The 19356-nt window shown below is 44.2% G+C and overlaps 1 protein-coding gene across 1 annotated transcript; it reads right to left on the bottom strand.

Moving 5' to 3' along the window:
• Nucleotides 1-12136: 12136 nt before the first annotated feature.
• Nucleotides 12137-14317, bottom strand: LOC122040370 (subtilisin-like protease 4). Its single transcript, XM_042599686.1, has one exon. The coding sequence runs from the start codon at nt 14315-14317 to the stop codon at nt 12137-12139; it is 2181 nt and encodes a 726-aa protein (XP_042455620.1).
• Between the last annotated feature and the right edge of the window lie 5039 nt (nt 14318-19356).

Raw genomic sequence — 19356 nt, 5'->3', positions numbered from 1 at the left:
CTCCGCTTACCTCCGACCACTTCATATGAAATTGTTCCCGTCTCCGCTTACCTCCGACCACCCCACATCACATTGTTTCCCTCCTTACCTCAACTCTTTTCAACAACCCATGTGGCATTGTTCCCCTCCTCCTTATAAAAAATCAAGTAGCTACAACTCTTCAAACTACACAAAGAAGATGAAGCTACTTACCTTCTTCTTCTTCCTCTTCGTTTTTGTCTTGGCTGCTATGACGCTGCCTCCTCCTGCAGCCGCTGAAGCCGCGGGTCAGTCTGCTGCTGCAAGAGACGCCGTGGCTCTTCTACCTCTGGAGAAGCATCCCCAGATTTATCGTAATAATATTTACCGTTTATATTAAAATTTTTGGTATACCGAAAAGTTCAGTAATCAAATCGTTCAATATACAGAAAACTTCGGTATGATATTATACGTACTAAAATTTTTGGTATAGGTATAATATGTAACATTTTTGATATTTCTGTATATACCAAAATATCCAAAATAATTTTTTTATAAATTATTTATTATTTTATTTTGGCTTAAAAGTTGTATGGGGGCAGCACCGCTGCCGCTAGTGAAGAAGTGAAGGAGCCTGTTTTCTCCTTTTATAATAATCTACCACCAATCTTTTCGCTATCTTGGATTTGAACTAGTATATCTTCTGTTAATACAGTCTTTTGCTGCATATACTGTTATAATAGAAATATATTTTAAAAATCTACTATAGTGAAAATCGGGCACAGTTAGGATATTATTTCTGTTAATTTTAAAGTTCTCGTCCATGCATATCTTAAAATAATTAACAGTATATTATCTTCATCTTGCATTACTTCTACAAGATTGTTATGTGCCTACTATAGTGAAAATACTCCTACTCCTCTTACCTCCGATCACTTCACATGAAATTGTTCGAGTCTCCGCTTACCTCCGACCACTTCATATGAAATTGTCCCATCTCCGCTTACCTCGAACCACCCCCACATCACATTGCTTCCCTCTTTACCTCGACTATTTTCAACAACCCACATGGCATTGTTCCCCTCCTCCTTATAAAAAATCAGGTAGCTTCAACTCTTCAAACTACACGATGAAGATGAAGCTACTTACCTTCTTCTTCTTCCTCTTCGTTTTTGTCTTGGCTGCTGTGACGCTGCCTCCTCCTGCAGCCGCTGAAGCTGCGGGTCAGTCTGTTGCTGCAAGAGACGCTGCGGCTCTTCTACCTCGTGAGAAGCATCCGCAGATTTATCGTAATGATATTTGTCATTTATATTGAAATTTTCGATATACCGAAAAGTTCAGTAATAAAAAAGTTCAGTATACAGAAAAGTTCGGTATGATATTATACGTACTAAAATTTTTGTTAGTTTCGTTGTTGGTTTTACGTTCGTCTCGTTTTATGTTTTCCGCTGCTGTGTGCTTATATCCAGCCGTGTGTGCTGTTGTATTATGTTTTATGTTTTATTCATTTATGTCCAGCCGGGTAGGCTGAGTATATTAAACTGTGTGTTCTGTTGTTTGTATTTTGTATATATATATTCCAGCCGAGTGTGGCTGAGGTATATTTTGTATGTAATAATGCTTCAGATTGTCACCCGTACAGGAGAGATACTGCCGAAATTTCTTTGGACAGGGACTCCTTTGGGGTTTGACAATTAAGTTCAGTATACAGAAAAGTTCAGTATACAGAAAAGTTCGGTATGATCTTGTTCGTTCTATGATTTTCGGTTTTACGATTGTTTTGTTTTTCCTTTGTAAGTTGATCCCACGATGGGACTCTCGAGTTGTGGGACCAGGCAGCGGCAGATATCTCCGAGCTATAGGATGTAAGCGATCTATTGTTAAAACATTTTCCTTACATACTTATTATTAACAGGAATGGCACGAAAAGGGTCGACTGCTATGAATCACCGTGGACAAGGTCGACCACGAAAACAACCCATGGTATCGATGGGTCCCGAACCTGTTGGCCAAGAGACGGAGGTTACAGGAAACCCGAATGAGGTTGATTCAGGTAGCAGTGATCGAAATCCTCCCACCTCTACTAGGGAGCATGAGTTACGGACGCCCGGAGCACCACCTTCTATACCTGCTCCAGACACTACTGGTTGGGTGATGGATAGAGCCCGAATACCCTTGTTGGCGAAGTCTGTGAAGGATCGAACTACACTGTTCCATGGGGGTGCTGACCCTTGGGCGGCTCGTAGCTGGTTGAAGAACTTGGAGGGTACATTTTGGTACATGAAGTGTACAGATGAAGAGAAGGTGGAGTTGGCTGCATATCATCTTCGGGATCAAGCCGTCACTTGGTGGGACATGCAGAAGTCGATCTTTAGAGAACAACGTGTGACGTGGCAGATGTACCGGGAGGCATTTGAGAGACAGTATTTCCCGGTTACATTTTGTCTAGCCCGTCGTCAGGAGTTTCTGAACCTCAAGCAAGGTGACCGTTCTGTGATGGAGTATAATGCAGAATTCAGTAGACTGGCTGAGTTTTGTCCTCATCTGGTGGCTCAGGATTATGATCGGATGCATCAGTTTACGCAAGGACTTGCGGCATACATACGACTCAAGATGTCAGGATTTCCAGGTAGTTCTTATCGGGAGGTGTTAGATCGGGCGTTATTCATTGAGATGACTCAGCAGCAAGTGAACATGGAGAAAAGTAATACTAAACAAGTGACACAGAAGAAGGAAAAAAGAGGCCAGAGCTCACAGGTTACCTCTAGAGGGTCCTCTCCACCTCAGAAGACAAGGCGAACCTCGGATGGGGGTTCTCGTTCCCCTCAACGAGATTGGAAGAATGATAGTAGAGGGACTAGATGTTTCCAGTGCGGCTCGAAAGGTCACCTCAAACCTAATTGTCCATTGGACCACTCGATATGCTTTTATTGTAAGCTCCCGGGCCATGAGAGTCGAAATTGCACTCTGAAGGCTCAATTAGAGACGACTAAAGATACCACTCAGGGAGGGCGACCCACCCAGCCACGACAGCAGAAAGGATCTCAGAGGACTCAGAACGCTTCATATCAGCTGCAACTGCCGGGGCCCCAGGGAAAAGTATACCATATCCAGAGTCAGGAGTATCCAGTGATGCCAGCGACCACGCAATACTCTACTGCGGCGTCCCCTTATCAGACATATCCGGCACAGCAAGACCCTGCACTTCCATCTCAGCCTTATTCGGCATTCCAGCCACCGACTCAGCCTCAGTACCCGCAGCAGCAGCAGGGTGACGCTCCTCCGATCCCACGTCAGCCTACTTTAAGGATGCCACCATCAAGTGCAGAGGTGGGACGGGGTTATGCTGCCACACGGGAGGAGGCACAGCGGGCCGAGGGATTGGACTTCCGAGGTATTAGCCACTTTATACATTTAGTGTAAATTTATTGATAGATACTGGTAGTTCTCATTCGTTCATCTCTCGGGTATCTTTGGATAAGATCGGGGGGAATAGTGGGATTTGACATCATCCTGAGCTTAGATGGGATGACTATAAAACGTGTCATTTGGTGTTCAACGTACCGAGGTCGTAAATTTGGGGACCAAATTTTTTTAGTAGGGGAGAACGTAAAATACGGCCACAAATAATAATTTAATAATAAGGTTTAATAGACAAATAACCTTATTAGGATTTTTAGAAATTTTTAGAAATTTTCTGGGATTTAATTGGATCTCATATGATGTATTTAAAGGGAATGCATTAATGGGGTCGATAAAAGCCTGTTTGGAATACCCGGGGTGGGAGTTGATTGAGAAATCGATCTAGGGTTTTATTTTACAAATCCCTAAGTTATAAATATAATTATCCCGTGCCCTAACTCCCACACCCGTCGAACTACTCATCCTCCCCGAGCCCTCTCCCTCTCGCGAGATCCCACACCACCTCCGGCGATCTCCCTTCCTCACTCGAGCACTAGCCGGTCTCCTCTCTTCCTCGCGCAAGAGCACCCCGGCAACCGGCAACCTCCTTTCTCGAGCGATCACAGCCGGCGATCTTGCCCTCACGCGAGCACCCCAGCCGCCTCAACACCCGCTTGAGCCGGTGTTGTCCATCCCGGTGCCAGCCGAACCCTAGGTTGGCTCCAGGCAATTGCTTCCACCTCCACTGTGCCACACAAGTTGGGGTTGACTCCGGATCAGCCCAAACAGAGCCCTGCCGCCAACACAGCCGTGCCCTAACGAATCCAGTAGGTACAATCTCTCTTGTAGGTATGAGTTTTGGGAATAAGGGATAGGAGTAGGTGTATAAACGATCTCCATTGATGTCCTTGCTTCTTCCTATGGTTCCTTTCGATTCCTTCCTATTGCCCCCGAATGGTTTGAACAAGTTGATAGTGGATTAAGTCTTGATTAAAGATGCTCTTGCTTCTCCCTGTTGTTTCTGGATTTTTCGAACAGATTCTAATAGTTTAAGCTTCGATTGATGACACTGTTACTTTGTCCGTTCCATCTAAATGGATGAAGTGTTAAGCTGTGTTCGATGGCGTTTTGGTTTTATTAATCGGTTTTGCTTCGTTGAACAAGCTTGAGATAATAGGATGTGACCAATTTCGTTGTTACTTCTACTCATGCTTTGTTTTGGAATTAGTCGTTGCTGCTTTTGCCTTCCGAATTGTTGAGGAAATTTGTGTGGATTTAACTTGATGTTGTAGCTGAGGTTGTTGTGGATTCTATTTGTGGTTCTTGTCTCCTCGCTGTTGTAGGATTTTGGGACAGATGTGGTAGTCATTATGCAATTTCAAGAATTATTCTTGCTACCTTAAGATGTTTTCGGATCTTGGTCAGGTAGGTGAAGTTTGGTTTTGTCTTGAATAGCCGTGATCTTGAGAAGTGAATTGGTGTGATTTCATTTGAGTTAGCTGTGGATTTGTGGATGGGGTTACGGTGTGGTGGTTGATTCTTTTAGATGATCTTATATGCTGGTAAAGATTTGGATTATTAGGTGGAATTGAACATGGTCCCTAATCGAATTAGGTTTGGGATTTGATTTAGTTATTAAATTCATATATAATTAGCTAAATCTATATACTATGTGATCGCAGGACGTTGATTGAAGACGGTTGACACGATCTACATATAAAGGCGGGTACTTCTTGCTTTGTTTTCTTTTAGTACTTCGACCTTAGTGCATGAATCATTTTGGATAAGGATTGTTTTTACCTTGACTCCACTCTTATTTTCCTGCGTTTGATACTTCCACTCAAAATCTTTGAGTTACTCATTTTTATATCCATACAGTCTCTTGTTGTTGTCTATGATCAGTAGCAGATATTAGATACCATGTTTGTATGCTTTGACTGTTGTTTATTTATGTAAGATATTGAGCATGCTGGCTTCATGTAGTATACCTATTTCCGCTTATATATATGATGACTGTCGCATTGTTCGCATCATGTCATTGCATGCATGCCGCATCCTCGGCCACTCGAGAGAGTGGTAGCTGGAGTTGATGCCGCTTGTCCTGTCGTGCCGCACTCGGCCACGCGTGGGTAGTGGTAGCTAGAGTTGCGAGCAGCAGGGACCCCCTTTCGCTGTGTAGCTAATTAGCTACTCAACACCTGTCCATCCGGTCACTCGCAGGAGTGGCGGCCTTTGGGTGGTACAGTTGCCATTGATCCGGCCTCTCGACCATACAGGGGTCATGGTGCAGAGAGGTGGGCGGGGTGGTCATCCGTACATACGTTGTTATTATGCCTGCTTGGGCTGCTGCTGTTTACTTATGTTATTATTGCTTTCTTATGCTGATGTGGTATATTTATGCCGTCGCTGCTTCTTGCTGTTGTTCGCTTATGCTGATATGCTTACTGGTGTTGAGATATATTCTCATGGTAGATGTTTAGTCATTGGGAAGTGGTATATACCCTGCTTATTACCTCTGTAGTTATGAGCAATACTGTAGCAGATTAGTACCAGTTCTAACCTATTGTACCTAGCCTAAGATATGGTTTCAGGTATGAGCATTTATTATGGCTTTACTTTAGTGTATGCTATTCTTTTATGAGACTGTATACTTTTGGTTCACTTTCTATTGTATGTTACGTTCATGCACTATCTCTTTCCTTACCCGCTGAGTTCCAATACTCACCACCTCGCAATTTGGTTTTCTTTCGCCAGGTAACAGGTAGATGAGTCATAGATGCTTGGAGAGATGTCGGCTGCCAGTCCCACGTCACACTCGAGGATAGTTTTCTTGTTTTGTTTTAGTATTGTTTGGATGGTATGTTGATTTTGTGTATTTTGCTTTTCAATGAGTCGATGTGAATTTTTGGAGTCTAGTCTGGTGGTTGCAGACATTTTTATTAGTGTCGTTGTTAGTTTTACGTTCGTATTATTTTGTGTGTTTCGCTGTGCATGTTTCCAGTCGTGTGGGTTGTTGTTAACTGTGTGGTTATTTTTATTCATTCATGTCCAGCCAGGTTGGCTGTATATATTAATTGCGTGGTTATGTTATTTCTAATTTGTGCATATATTACAGCCGAGTGTGGCTGATGTATATTTTGTATGTAGTAATGTTTCATATTGTCCGCCGTATAGGGGAGGTGCTGTCGAAATTTCTTCGGACAGGGACTCCTTTGGGGGCGTGACAGATATTATACGTACTAAAATTTTTGGTATCGGTATAATATGTACCATTTTTGATATTTCTGTATATACCAAAAAATCCAAAATAATTTTTTTATAAATTATTTATTATTTTATTTAGGCTTAAAATTTGTATGGGGGCAGCACCGCTCCGCTACTGAAGAAGTGAAGGAGCCTATTTACTGCCGCCAGTGAAGAAGTCAAGGAGCCTATTTATCACCGCCAGTGAAGAAGTGAATGAGCCAATTTTCTTCTTTTATAATAATCTACCACTAATCTTGTCGCTATCTTGGATTTCAACTAGTATATCTTCTGTTAAGACAGTCTTTTGCTGCATATACTGCTATAATAGAAAAATATTTAAAAAATCTTCTACAGTGAAAATCAGGCACAGTCGTGCAATGGGAGTTAAGTAGGATATTATTTTTGTTAATTTTAAAATTCTCATCCATGCATATCTTAAAATAATTAACAGCATATTATCTTCATCTTGCATTTACTTCTACAAGCTTGTTATGTGCCTACTATAGTTAAAATACTCCCGCTCCGCCTCTTACCTTCGACCACTTCACATGAAATTGTTCCCGTCTTCGCTTACCTCTGACCACTTCATATGAAATTGTTCCTGTCTCCGCTTACCTCCGATGCAAAGCCATCTGTGTCTCATGGAGACAGGATAAAGGTGAGACAAATAGGGTGCGGAGACTTTTGCAACTCCTGGATACAAGATGGAGGTTAGACAGTGATGATGATAGTATGGATAGAGATGGATCACACAACATGATGGGCGGTGATAATCGATACCTCAGTTTTGATAGCTCATATGGAGGATGAGTAGGTTGTCAGCGTGCGTTACAAAGAGAACAAGAGATGGTACTTGAGTGAGTATATGCACGTTGCCTTGGTTTCCCTTTTAGATCTCGTAGTTCGTCAGATATGACATAAGGGACTCCATGGTTACTTTTGTATGGTTGTGCACATTTTGATGATATATATTTACCTTGTTAGTGCAATATCCCTCTGATTAAGGTTGACTAGGTTGACTAAGCTTGAGTTGGCTCAACCTTGAGTATTGATGTTTTAGTTTCGATATTTGACAATATATGGAGATTGCTGGTGCAATCGTTAGTTTGGGAAGATTGGTGATACAATCTCGCTTTGGTCAATGTTTGACCAAGTTGAGAAGAAGAAGAGTCAAGTAGATCGAGGTTGACCGGATACTTGACTGAAAAAGTCCTAACTAGAGGTTAGGCAAGGGCAAGTCTAGTAGGAAGGTTGGAAAAAGAGGGAAATCCAAGTAGGTCAATGTTGACTGGTCACTTAGTGTTGAAAGTCCTAGTGAGTGAAGCCAGACAAAAGGAAAATCCTAGTGAGTAATGCTAGGTGAAAGTCCTGGTGAGTGAAGCCAGACAGAAGGAAACTCTTGGTAAATGAAGTCAGACAGAAGGAAAATTCTAATGAGTGAAGATAGGTGAAAGTCCGTGTTAGTGAAGTCAGGCAGAAGGAAAATCCTAGTGAGTGAAGCTAGGTGAAGTCCTGGTGAGTGAAACCAGACAGCTGGAAATCCTGGTGAGTGAAGTCAGGTGAAGTGAAAGTCCTAGTGAGTGAACCCAAGCAGCAGAAAAGTTCAAGTGGGTTAAGGATGATCGGGCATCTGGTGATTGGAAGTTCAAATAGGTCAAAGGATTGACCGGATACTTGGCACAAAGCGAAAAATCCAAGTTGGTCAAAGGATTGACCGGATACTTGGTACAAGGAGAAAATTCCAAGTGGGTCAAAGGATTGACTGGACACTTGGTAAAGAAGTCTCAATAGGTCAAGATTGACCGGATGCTAGGCAATCAGGAGTTCCAACAGGTCAAGTTGACCAGATGTTAAGTTTTGGATCCAAGTCTTGAGTTAGGCAAGTTAGGGTTAGTTAATCAATCAAGTGATCAAGATAATTAGAGCCTGATCGATTAGCCGATTGATTGGGAGAGTGTGTGTGAGTAGAAGCGGCCCAATCAATCAGCCAATCAATTGAGAGTCTGAATCGTGAGCACAAAGGGGTGCCCAATCGATCGCGAGCATAAAGGACTGGATTTCTCACAAGGATGTGAGGAGGCCTGAATCGATTGGTCAATCGATTCAAGGTTTTTCTAGCGAGAGATCAGAGGCACTCTGAATTGATCGACCGATCAATTCAAGTCTCCCCAGTCGATTGGTCAATTGATTGAGATATGACTGTTACTCAAGTAGTGAGCTTTGTGTTAGAGTGTATACTAAAAGCCTAACTTTTGTAAACATTTATTTGTTAAAATAAAAGAATCACATTGGTCAATATCTGTATTTATTTATTAAATGTAATTGTTCAATTAATTTATATAGTAGATAATATCGAGTGTGGTGTCACACTCAGAAGATCATGTTGTCGGTTCTCTATAAATTATAAACAGTTGTCGCGACTAAGATAGAAAGGAGCAAACTATCAGTATAGTCGTAGTGTAATTAAGTATTAGTTTATCTTGACTAATAAATTACACTGATACACTTTAAGTGTATTGAGTAGGATCATTTAGGTAAGTTCTTTTTGTACTGACTTAGTAAAAGAACTAAACCTTAATTATTATGGAAGAGTGTGCTCTTAATCCTAATATAATAACAAGCACCTATATTTAATATTTATTTCTTTGACTTATCAAAGGGTGAGGTTTAGCTCGATAAATCAATATGCCCGATAAGTTGGGAAATGATATTACTTATAGTGTGTGTTGTTGATTATAGAAGAAATCTATGTCCTAGTTATCTAGGTTGAGAATGTCCCCAAGAGGAGCTCATAAGGATTGCCATGTTAAATCCTGCAGGTGGACCTTGTCTGACATGACAATAAAGTTGAGTGGTACTACTCTTGGAGCTAGATATTAATTAAGTGAGTTGTCAGTAACTTACTTAATTAGTGGACATTCGTAATCTTAAACACAGGGAGTGGTGGTGGTGGTGGCCGGCCCTCTCCCTTCTCCCTTTCCCTTTGCTCTTTTCTCCTTGGTGATAGTGGTGGCCGAATCTTAGAGGAAGAGGAAGGACTCTTTGGGTGTTCATCTTGGAGGATCATCGCCCACACGACGTCCAAGACGAGGCGAGGAATATGACAAAAGATCTCGAAGTCATTAGCATACAAAGAGAAGGTATAATTAGCAATTGTTTTCCGCATCATGCTAGTTTTTCTCTTTGTAAGAATTCTAAATACAAGAGGCAATTAGATCTAGTTTATCGAATTTATTTTTCGATTTTGTGTTTTCTTCTTTTTTGAATTTGTGATTCGATTGTTCTTTTTAGTTAACCTAGAGTTATTTAAGAAAATAAATATTAGTTTTCCTTAAAAGCCTTTGCCTAGGTGGTGGTGGTTGCTCCCATATCCAAGAAGGTCATGTGTCTCGCCATGCAGTCCTGGAAGCCAATTTTGGAAATTAATATTTATGGAATTAATAACTTAGGTAGATTTGAATCAATAGTGTTAAGTTCCGCTTGCGATTCAAATCTAAACCATTAAGAACAGATAAGTTAAATTTGGAATCAATGATTGTAAGTTCCGTCTGCGATTCCTGATTTAACTTCTAAAGAACACAATAGATTATTTAAGGAAAGGTTCAACACTTGTACAAAAAAATTTTGTACAGTGAAATCGGTACGTTTTCCTAGGATTAACCAACACTTTGGACGTCTGTGATTGCATTGATATGACATGGCAATCGATTGGGAGGAAAGTCAATTGATTGGGAGCCCCAGAAGCACAAAGTATAAAGTCTTGGCGAGCTTTCTTCTCTACAGTTCTTGCACTAGACTTCGCACAATCTTCTTTATCGAGCTCACGGTTCTTCCGCTAGTTCTTGAAGCATCTTGGGGACAAGTGTTGTTGCACTTTTAAGAATCAAGAGACGTTCACAATCAATAAGAGATCAAGCAAGAAGAAGTTTTACTTTTGTATCTTTGTATTTTCTTCTTATATGAGTTGTATCTTGTTATGTGAGCATGTACAAGGCTTCTCCGCCTCCCAAGTATTTCCGAGAATGAGGTATTTGTTAGTGGAGTGAGTGCTCGTGTGTGTAGATCCTTGGATTAGTCACCTCTTCTTGAGGTGGATACCAAGTAAATCTACGTGTTAGCATTGTGAGCATGTTTCGAGTTTTATTCCACTGCAAAATCATCAACACGAAGCAAGCCAACAAGCGCGAGAAGCTATTCACCCACCCCCCCCCCCCCTAGCTCCGAAGTGTCCCAACATACCTTTCATCAAAAAATATATATCCAATCGGATAGAGACAAGCCAAACCCTTAGAAGGGGTATGGGGCGTAGCTCCTCGAAGTCCAATCGGAAAAAACTGATAGGACATTAGCAGAGACCATGAAGCCCGGTTTGAATAGCCAGGTGCCCTAACTTTTCTAATGAGCACAAAAGAGATTTCTCTATACATCGTCGATTGGATGGTTCATATCAGACACTCTAGGGGTCCAATGAACCTAACCTCTCTCTAAGGCTAAGACCTTCAAAGGACACATCCCCCTTGGTTCGTTCAAACGTTGCGCGAAATAGATTCCCTAAGCCTCTGAGTGGCTAAGGTTTACAGGATAACTAAATTATTAAACACTGCTCTAAGTCTACTAAAGTCCAAGCTTCCCACGAAGATGAACAAAGACCACATGAAGACTTAGTTCCCCGGATCCAATCGGACATTGTTTGACACCAGGTCCAATCGGACATCCTTTGACACCAAGTCCAATCGGACATCAACAATGCTAAGTCTACTAAATGAACCTCATTGGGGCCATTAAGGCCCCAAACCTCTTGGAGACCCATCCAAGCTCAATTCTTCATTTACGGGCTCGTGAGGCCTCCTCTTAAGTACCACGATATCTTGTTACATGTGGAAAGGAAAAAAAATATTATATAAAGGGAGCTCCAAGATTTTTTATTATTATTTATGACCATCATCCCTACTGAACTTAGACTCAAAACTAACTTGAGCGTCGGTCGGAGTGAATGCGTAGGTTGGGATCCATCCTAGCCTCATATATTGACGTTTTCTTCTCTTGGCCTTCTGCGATATGGCAGGCTAACTCTAAACTTTGGATTTTCCCCAATTTGATGTCCTCTTGCAGTCAACGGCAAGACACCTAGAATATATATTTAAACTTCTAAAATACAATATACATTGCTTGATGACATAGCATGTAGATCGAGAGGAAGAGAGGAAAACATTTGGGTGTATAACTTTACCAAAACATTATTAATTAACCTAACTTTAGTTCAAATTAATGATACATATGAGGTTTAGCCCATATATGCAATCTCAAAATTGAAAGATAGATTAAATTAAGGAAGAGAAAAAACAAAAGAAAATAAAACTTGAGAAATAAGAGAAGCTGAGCAAACATTTCATCTTGCTAAAGCAAAAATTCGTCTAAAAAGGATTAAATTCAACCATAATATTCTTCTTCCATTCTCTTCCCTTCCATCATCTCTCCTACACTATCTCATTCTCTTTTTTTTTTTGGTAAAATTCCCCTTTTCTGTCTTTTACAGGGCAGAGATGACAAATGGGTTGGTCACCACATATTTACCATCATTAGAAGTCCAAGTCAACTTTCCCTCTACAAATTGATTGCCGGAAGTGGGAGGTCCACCAGCGCTCCATTCCGCACTCACTGTGAACGACTTCTGCTCGTTTAGTTCGTTGAACGTTAGCATCTGAGGGGTGACAGTAGCCGACACGGCAGTCTTCGATATGGTCACTGACACTGTGTAGCTCGATCTTGCCAGTCCAACATTCGTGACAGTCCGAGTCACTTTGGCCGCCACCCCGCCTTTGGGGGCTAGTAGAATTGACGGGTAGTTAAGCTCCTCTTCCGTCATGCTCTTCGAGCAGTTCACAACTTTACGTGCTATATTTCTTGCACCTTCTTCACCGAATTTGCCGCAGATATAGGAGACATAGTCATCATCGGTGATGTCGTAAATAAGTCCGGGATCAGCAGCTTTGTTAGGGTTGACGTGTCCTGCGCCCTTGGCGAAATAGAGCGCCGACTCAAGTAACTCGTCAGAGACATCGGCGTCTGCCGTGGTCATGATTGCCGACCTGATAGTTGCCGGGGACCAAGTAGGATGCACAGCCTTTAAGAGCGCAGCGACACCACTGAGGTGAGGCGCCGCCATGGACGTGCCGGATTGGATAAAGTACTCAGGAGTGTCATCGGAAGGAATCCAGGCCGCAAAGATGTTAAGGCCAGGGCCAGAGATGTCTGGCTTGAGGATTCCCGGCGTTGCTTGAGATGGCCCCCGGGAGGAGAACCAAGCCACGGCGGGGATAGAGGATACGCCGAGAACCGTCCCGTTAAAGACAATCGATGCGGAGGGGTTAGAAGCAGAGATCAAATACGATATGAGATCGGAGCCTTCTTTGTTGGCCAGCACTACTCCGGGAAAGTCCATCTTGGTCAGTATGATGGTGGCGCCCACTTTCTTCGGGAAAATGAAAATCAACGCCTTGGCGCCGTGGGACTTGGCGAATTCCACCACATTATGCCTACCGCCGGCCTCGCAAACCCAGATGCTGCCCCTGTGGCTATCATCGAGAGGGTCCATGTCGCAGGTCGGCGACTCAGTGGAGTAGTATAGGGGAAGAGAGCTTTTAGGAAAGTTGCTAGGCTGGTCGAGAGACTCTCCGGAGATCACTTTCCCACTGGGAAGCTTCACGGAGGCCCTGAAGCTTCGATCAACACTGCTAGCCGCCACGGTGAGCATCCACGGCGCCTCATTGTTGAGGGTGAAGTTGTTAGGTCCAGAGTTTCCGGCACAGGCACTGACGAAGATCCCCTTACTGGCTGCCGCGAACGAACCGATAGCAATGGGATCCTGGTCGAGAGGTATGGAATCGCCGGCGAGCGAGATTGAGAGGATGTCAACGCCGTCCTTTACAGCTGAATCCAACCCGGCAAGGACATCGGCAGAACTGCAGCTATCATTGCCGAGGGCGCCGGTGCAGACCTGGTAGATGGCGAGGTGAGCCCGAGGGGCCATCCCGGCAGCTGTGCCTTTGGCGAAGCCGAAGTAGCTCGCGTTGCGGACGAAGTTACCTGCGGCAGTGGAGGAAGTGTGAGTCCCGTGGCCGCTCTCGTCGATGGGTGGACTACCACCTCCACCGGCGATCATCGACCTGGCTCCGATGAGCTTGTTGTTGCAACCGGTCTCGAGTTCGCACGAGCCCTTCCACCTCGAGGGCGGAGGCGGGACACCCTCGTCGTCGTAGGAAGGGTGGCCAGGCGTCACGCCGCTGTCGAGAACTCCGACAATGACTCCGCTCCCGAGCTTCGAGTCATTCCACAACCCTTTACTCCCGACCTTGAGCCCAAGGAAATCCGGCGTGTGGGTGGTCATCAGGCGCAGCACCCGGTCCGGGAACGCGCGGACGAAACCATTCTTCTTCCCCATCGCCTGCAGCTCTTCCTCCGTCAGCATGGCCGCGAATCCGCTGAATACGTCGCTGTAGGAGTGCAGTAGCCGCCGATCAACACCAGACGCATCGACGGCTGGTGGCAGGAAAGATTCGTGCCACCTCTTCAGGCTCCCTTCCATCAGCGGCTCAGTCGGCTGATCTTTCACTTGAATAATGTAACGGCTCGCAGAAGAAGAAGAGGCGACGGAGGGATTCAAGAAGAAGGCGAGGAGGAGAAAGAATAATAGCCATGGCGTAAGAGTCATGTCAGCTATATCTTCTGAGAAAGATCCTCTCTACTACATATATAGAGAGAGAGAGAGTCGTACGCTACTAAATATAGACAAACATATACCATTAAAATATAATAATTCGCCCGTTGTAGAATCTACTAAATATATAACATATTCAGATGATAATTTAAGGAAATTTTAAATTTCGTGCCTGTCAAATAGTTATTACATTCACACCATTTGGTGAGCAATTCTCAAACGTTGGCTTGTTTCATTTGGAGAAATTTTACTTGTAAAGCATTCAAAATTAGAGGCATATTTCCTAATAAAAGTAAAGCCACGCCACATCACTTGGTTAGTAAATGTTTATTTAAGGATGATTATGATTTTAAAGGGGAGAAGGAAATAAATTCACATTAAAAATAATAATTAAATAAAATGAATTGAAGGTAGATTTAAAGAAGGTTTAATATCAGCTTATTTGTAATAAATTAAAGATTTTATTTTTGTATTGCTGTTGTTTAGTAAATAATAATTTGTATTGGTTATTGCCCAGGAAAGTGCATAAAAAAATAAGTACAATAACAAAAAGCAAGGGCATTCAAAATGATATTCTATTAAAAAAAGTCAAAAAAAAAAAAAAAGTACTACAACATATTTCTCATATAGAAATCTCTCATATCAAAAAATCTCTCATATCAAAAATATTACTTTTAAGGCATCTATTAGACCATCTATAAGGATTGAGAATATTTCTCTATATCACTATTTAAATATTTTACCATTTAAATATTTTAAATCTTATGATGAAATATTTCATCAACTAAATTGATACGGCTGGCAATGGAGAGGCCCAAAAGGAAAGGGTGAGAAGGGTCAAGGCCATATAACGGTCAAAAGTCAAGACGATGTGGCAGTCAATAGTCAAGGTGACTTGGCAGTCAATAGTCAAGCTGACTGGGCAGTCAAAGTCAAGCATATGGGGTAGTTAGAGGTCAGACAGACTTGTTGATCAAGGGGGCAAAGTAGTTGAAAAACAAAAGAATACGACAGGCGGAACACCGGGTACAGGTCGGGATCAGCAGAGCTGTGTAGAGACAGCTCGATCTACAGGCCTGCGATTCGAAGGCCCGGAAGTACAAGTCACAAATCACAGGTCGGCATCGGCAGAGCTGTATAGAGACGGCTCGATCTACAGGCCTGCGATTCGAAGGCCCGGAAGTACAAGTCACAAATCACAGGTCGGGATCGGTAGAGCTGTGTAGAGACAACTCGATCTACAGGCCTGCGATTCGAAGGCCCGAAAGTACAAGTCGCAAATCACAGGTCGGGATCTGCAGAGCTGTTTGAAGGCAGCTCGATCTACAGGCCTACGGTCGTGGGCCAGGAAATACAAAGTGCAGGGTACAGGTCGGGATCGGCAGAGCTGTTTAAAGGCAGCTCGATCTACAGGCCTACGGTCGAGGGCCAGGGTATACAAGGTATAGGGTACAGACCGGGATCGACAGGGCTGTTCAGAGTCAGCCCGACTAGCAAGTGACGCTTAGAGGCTGGATCTGGTCGGAGGATGCGAGGCAGATGCAGGCCACAATAGATCGGGCAGGCCACAATAGATTGGATGAACTAAGCTGTGCGGAAGTCGGAGGATCACAATTGGCAGTCAAGGGTAATCATTACATACCAGCGATATGTGCGAAGGCGGAGGTTCCTAAATGAGAAGATGCTCTCATAACCAATAGCAGCCTGACAGATGTCCTTCATTACAAGACAAAACTCATGTGTAAAGGCGGAGGTTCCTAAACAAAAAGATGCTTTCACAACCAATAGCAGCACGACAGGTGTCCGAGACTACACGACAAAGCCCAGTGTCTAACGCTTTCTGACATAGTTGCAGGTTCTAGAAGCGAGGCAGGTGCATAAAAAGAGGAGGATTCTTCGTACGCGGGTACGCTCTCTCGTCACTTATTTCCACAACTTTTCACTTTCAGTCGTTTTCTCTCTTTGCGTTTTCTGGGGAAAAAGGATCTAACTTGAGCGTTGGAGGGCCTGACCCGGGGACTTTTTCCCTGGGTTCTGGTCTCTAACGTGAGCAGGGGGGATCGTCTGAGTAGGTGCAAGGTCCTGCAGCAGCGTCAGCCGCCCGTGGGAGCCGGATCACCCACGACTTTCCGTCAACAGCCAGGTCGTCGCGACCAGCCTTCGTCCAACTCAGCTTTCGGACATGATCAAATTTGGCGCCGTCTGTGGGAACACAACAGCTTGATCCGAAGCGTGAAGATGGAGGACTCTGGTCGAAGTTCCAGAAGGAGGATTAATGTTACCATGACTGCGGGGGAGTACGAGCTCTTCAAGGAGGTCAAAAAGTGAGCCGCCTCTGAAAAACAAGGAACAGTTTCACGACCTCGCCTAGCGCCTGAAGCGTCCAAAGAACCAGCTCCTGTCTCCGACAGGGGCTCAAAGAGGAAGCAACAAGAAGAACTCCCTCGTACTTCATTCCGAGAGCCTCGCCACAACTATCATCAACCTGGACCTCGCGAGCATAGTCCGAAGAGAGAAGAGCCGCAGGCGTCGGTGACGGAGAGCTCTCTACATCCACCCCGGGATTCTGGAAAGGGAAAAGCTATAATCTCTGCCAAAGATCTGCCCGAAGATCCGGACGACAAGGTACCTTCTCGGCTCAGATCTTGAGGGAAAACCTACCAAGGGGTTATCGAGCCCCGAACATCGGAGAATACGATGGAAGCAAAGATCCGGAAGAACATCTGCGAAAGTTCAAGAATGCGGCAATGTTGTATCAATACAGCGATGCTGTCAAATGCCGAGTATTCCTACATACCCTGTCGGGGTCGGCGCAGAAGTGGTTCGATGGATTGCCCCCAGAGTCCATCAATCACTTCTTGGATTTCAAAACGGCCTTCTTACGTCATTTCGCCAGCAGTCGTAAGTATCAAAAAACCGACCACTGTCTTTTCGCTCTTAAACAGGATCCGACCGAGCCTCTGCGAAGCTACATCAATCGGTTCAGTCAGGTGGCCAATGACGTCCCCTCCGCCACCTCAGAAATACAGATGAGCGCCTTCTCCCACGGATTGTGAGAAGGGGAATTCTTCAGGGACCTCATCAAAAACCCCGCCCAAAGTTTAGATGATATGGTGGAGAAAGCTTCTTGCTACATCAAAGTGGAGGAAGCTCAGGCAGCTAGGAGGAAGGCCGAAAAGACAGTGGCTCCTGGCAACCGACCTGAAAGGAGAGCACCACAGCCAGCTCAGCCTCTTCAGCGCGTTCGACCTAGGCCTGCCCTTCAGCCCGCTCAGGGAGTCAGACCAGCTCATCGAGTTGCTGTCATACACGCGCCCAGACCTGGACCAAGGGGAGTACCATATTGCACATATCATCGGTCCAGGACGCATGATCTCAGTAACTGCTTCCAATTCGCCCGTGACTCCAGGCGAGCTGTAGAGCAGGGTTTGCCTCCCCCGGAGTTAGCGCCCCAAGTACAGAGAATGGAGGAAGAACGGGCCGCAACCGGACGTGCTCGTCAAACCCAGCCCGACCTAGCCGGTCCTTCTAACTGTTGGTGCGGGAAGCATTCGACGATCGAACTCGTGTTTTGATAATGACAAAGAATTCAAAGCTAAGATGTTTTATAGTCTAACAAGTCTACTTGAGGATTTCAGGAAAGTCCTAAGCTGTGGTTAGGCAAAGGGAAAATCCTAGGGGGCGGTAACCCTAGGTCATAGGGGGTGGCAACCCTATGCGGAAAGTCTTGGCAGGTCGATGACTTCAGGCAAAAAGTCCTAGGGGGTGGTAACCTTAGGTGGAAAGTCCTGGTGTCGCGAACCAGGTGAAAGTCTGGACTAGCCGGGAAGCGGATGTCCAGCATGTTAGGATCGATGGTCGCGGCTAGAGAGGGGGGTGTGAATAGCCGACCCCAAATCTTCGTTTCTTTCTACAAGTTGACGTTAGCGCAGCGGAAAATAAAACAAAGAAACAAAGACAAGAAGATCAAACCTCAACACGCAGCGATGTAACGAGGTTCGGAGATGATACTCCTACTCCTCGGCGTGTCCGTAAGGTGGACGAAGCCTATCAATCCGTCGGTGGATGAGTCCCCGGAGAACCGGCTAATATATATACTCCTTCTGGGTGGAGAAACCTCGCCACAATCTTTCTTGCACTAGCAAGAATAGGAGTACAAGAATATACAAGAATAAGCAACAATATGAATGTAAAAACAAACAATCTTGCCTTCTCGTCGGCTGTTGATGATGTTGGGTTCGTCGGGCCACGAAAACCACTTTTTCGCGTCGCGAAAACCCCGAGTCACCCAAAGCCATGGATCTCGTGCAAAGATTCGGAAACAAAAACTTTTCAAAAAACCTTTTTCTTGTACGAGTTTGTAAAAACTTTAGATCTACACTAAAGTTAAGATCATTACCCTTGATGCGCGCCCCACGCGAATCCCGCTCGTCCAAGGTATACGTCGGATCTCCAAAGTATCAAAGTAGATACTTCTCTAGTGATATCCACACGAACAAGGAGTGCTCTCTAGCACTCAAGGATGGAGAAGAGAGACCCCAAGTGTGCTAGCACTTTCTAGGGCTCTCGGATGGGAATGGAAGAAGAAAGGAAAGCAAGGAAGAGAATACAATACACTCCTCTAAAGTATTACCTTTCTTCTTGGACTTCTTGGATTAACTCAAATCACCCTCTCCACTCTTGGAACCTCACGGCAACCACCATGGAGAGAAGAGAGAGCACTCAAGGGGAAAGAAGAGTGAATACACCACAAGAATGAAAAATGAATTCACATTCATTCACAAAGTGGCCGGCCACTCTAGGAGGTATAACCTCCACATTAATTCCAATTAATGTGGAGACCATTAAGAGTTGTAACCCCCATGAGGTGGCACTCTAGGATGATGTGGATCAACACCATTGGTCCACATCTTGCCACCTCACTAAATGACATGGCAATAAGTGTAACCTCCTCATTTAATGTGGGTCGGCCATATTAAATGCTATGGAGGCTTGTAACCTCCATGAGATGGCACACATTGATGATGTGGAGC

This window comes from Zingiber officinale, chromosome 2A, assembly GCF_018446385.1.
Source record: "Zingiber officinale cultivar Zhangliang chromosome 2A, Zo_v1.1, whole genome shotgun sequence".
Classification (NCBI taxonomy): Eukaryota; Viridiplantae; Streptophyta; class Magnoliopsida; order Zingiberales; family Zingiberaceae; genus Zingiber; species Zingiber officinale.
The sequence above is the reverse complement of the archived record's forward strand: the minus strand, read 5'-3'. Positions and strand labels throughout refer to the sequence as shown.

Excerpts from the sequence above, each read along its gene's own strand:
- LOC122040370 (XM_042599686.1), bottom strand. The coding sequence starts at position 14,317 with ATGACTCTTACGCCATGGCTATTATTCTTTCTCCTCCTCGCCTTCTTC.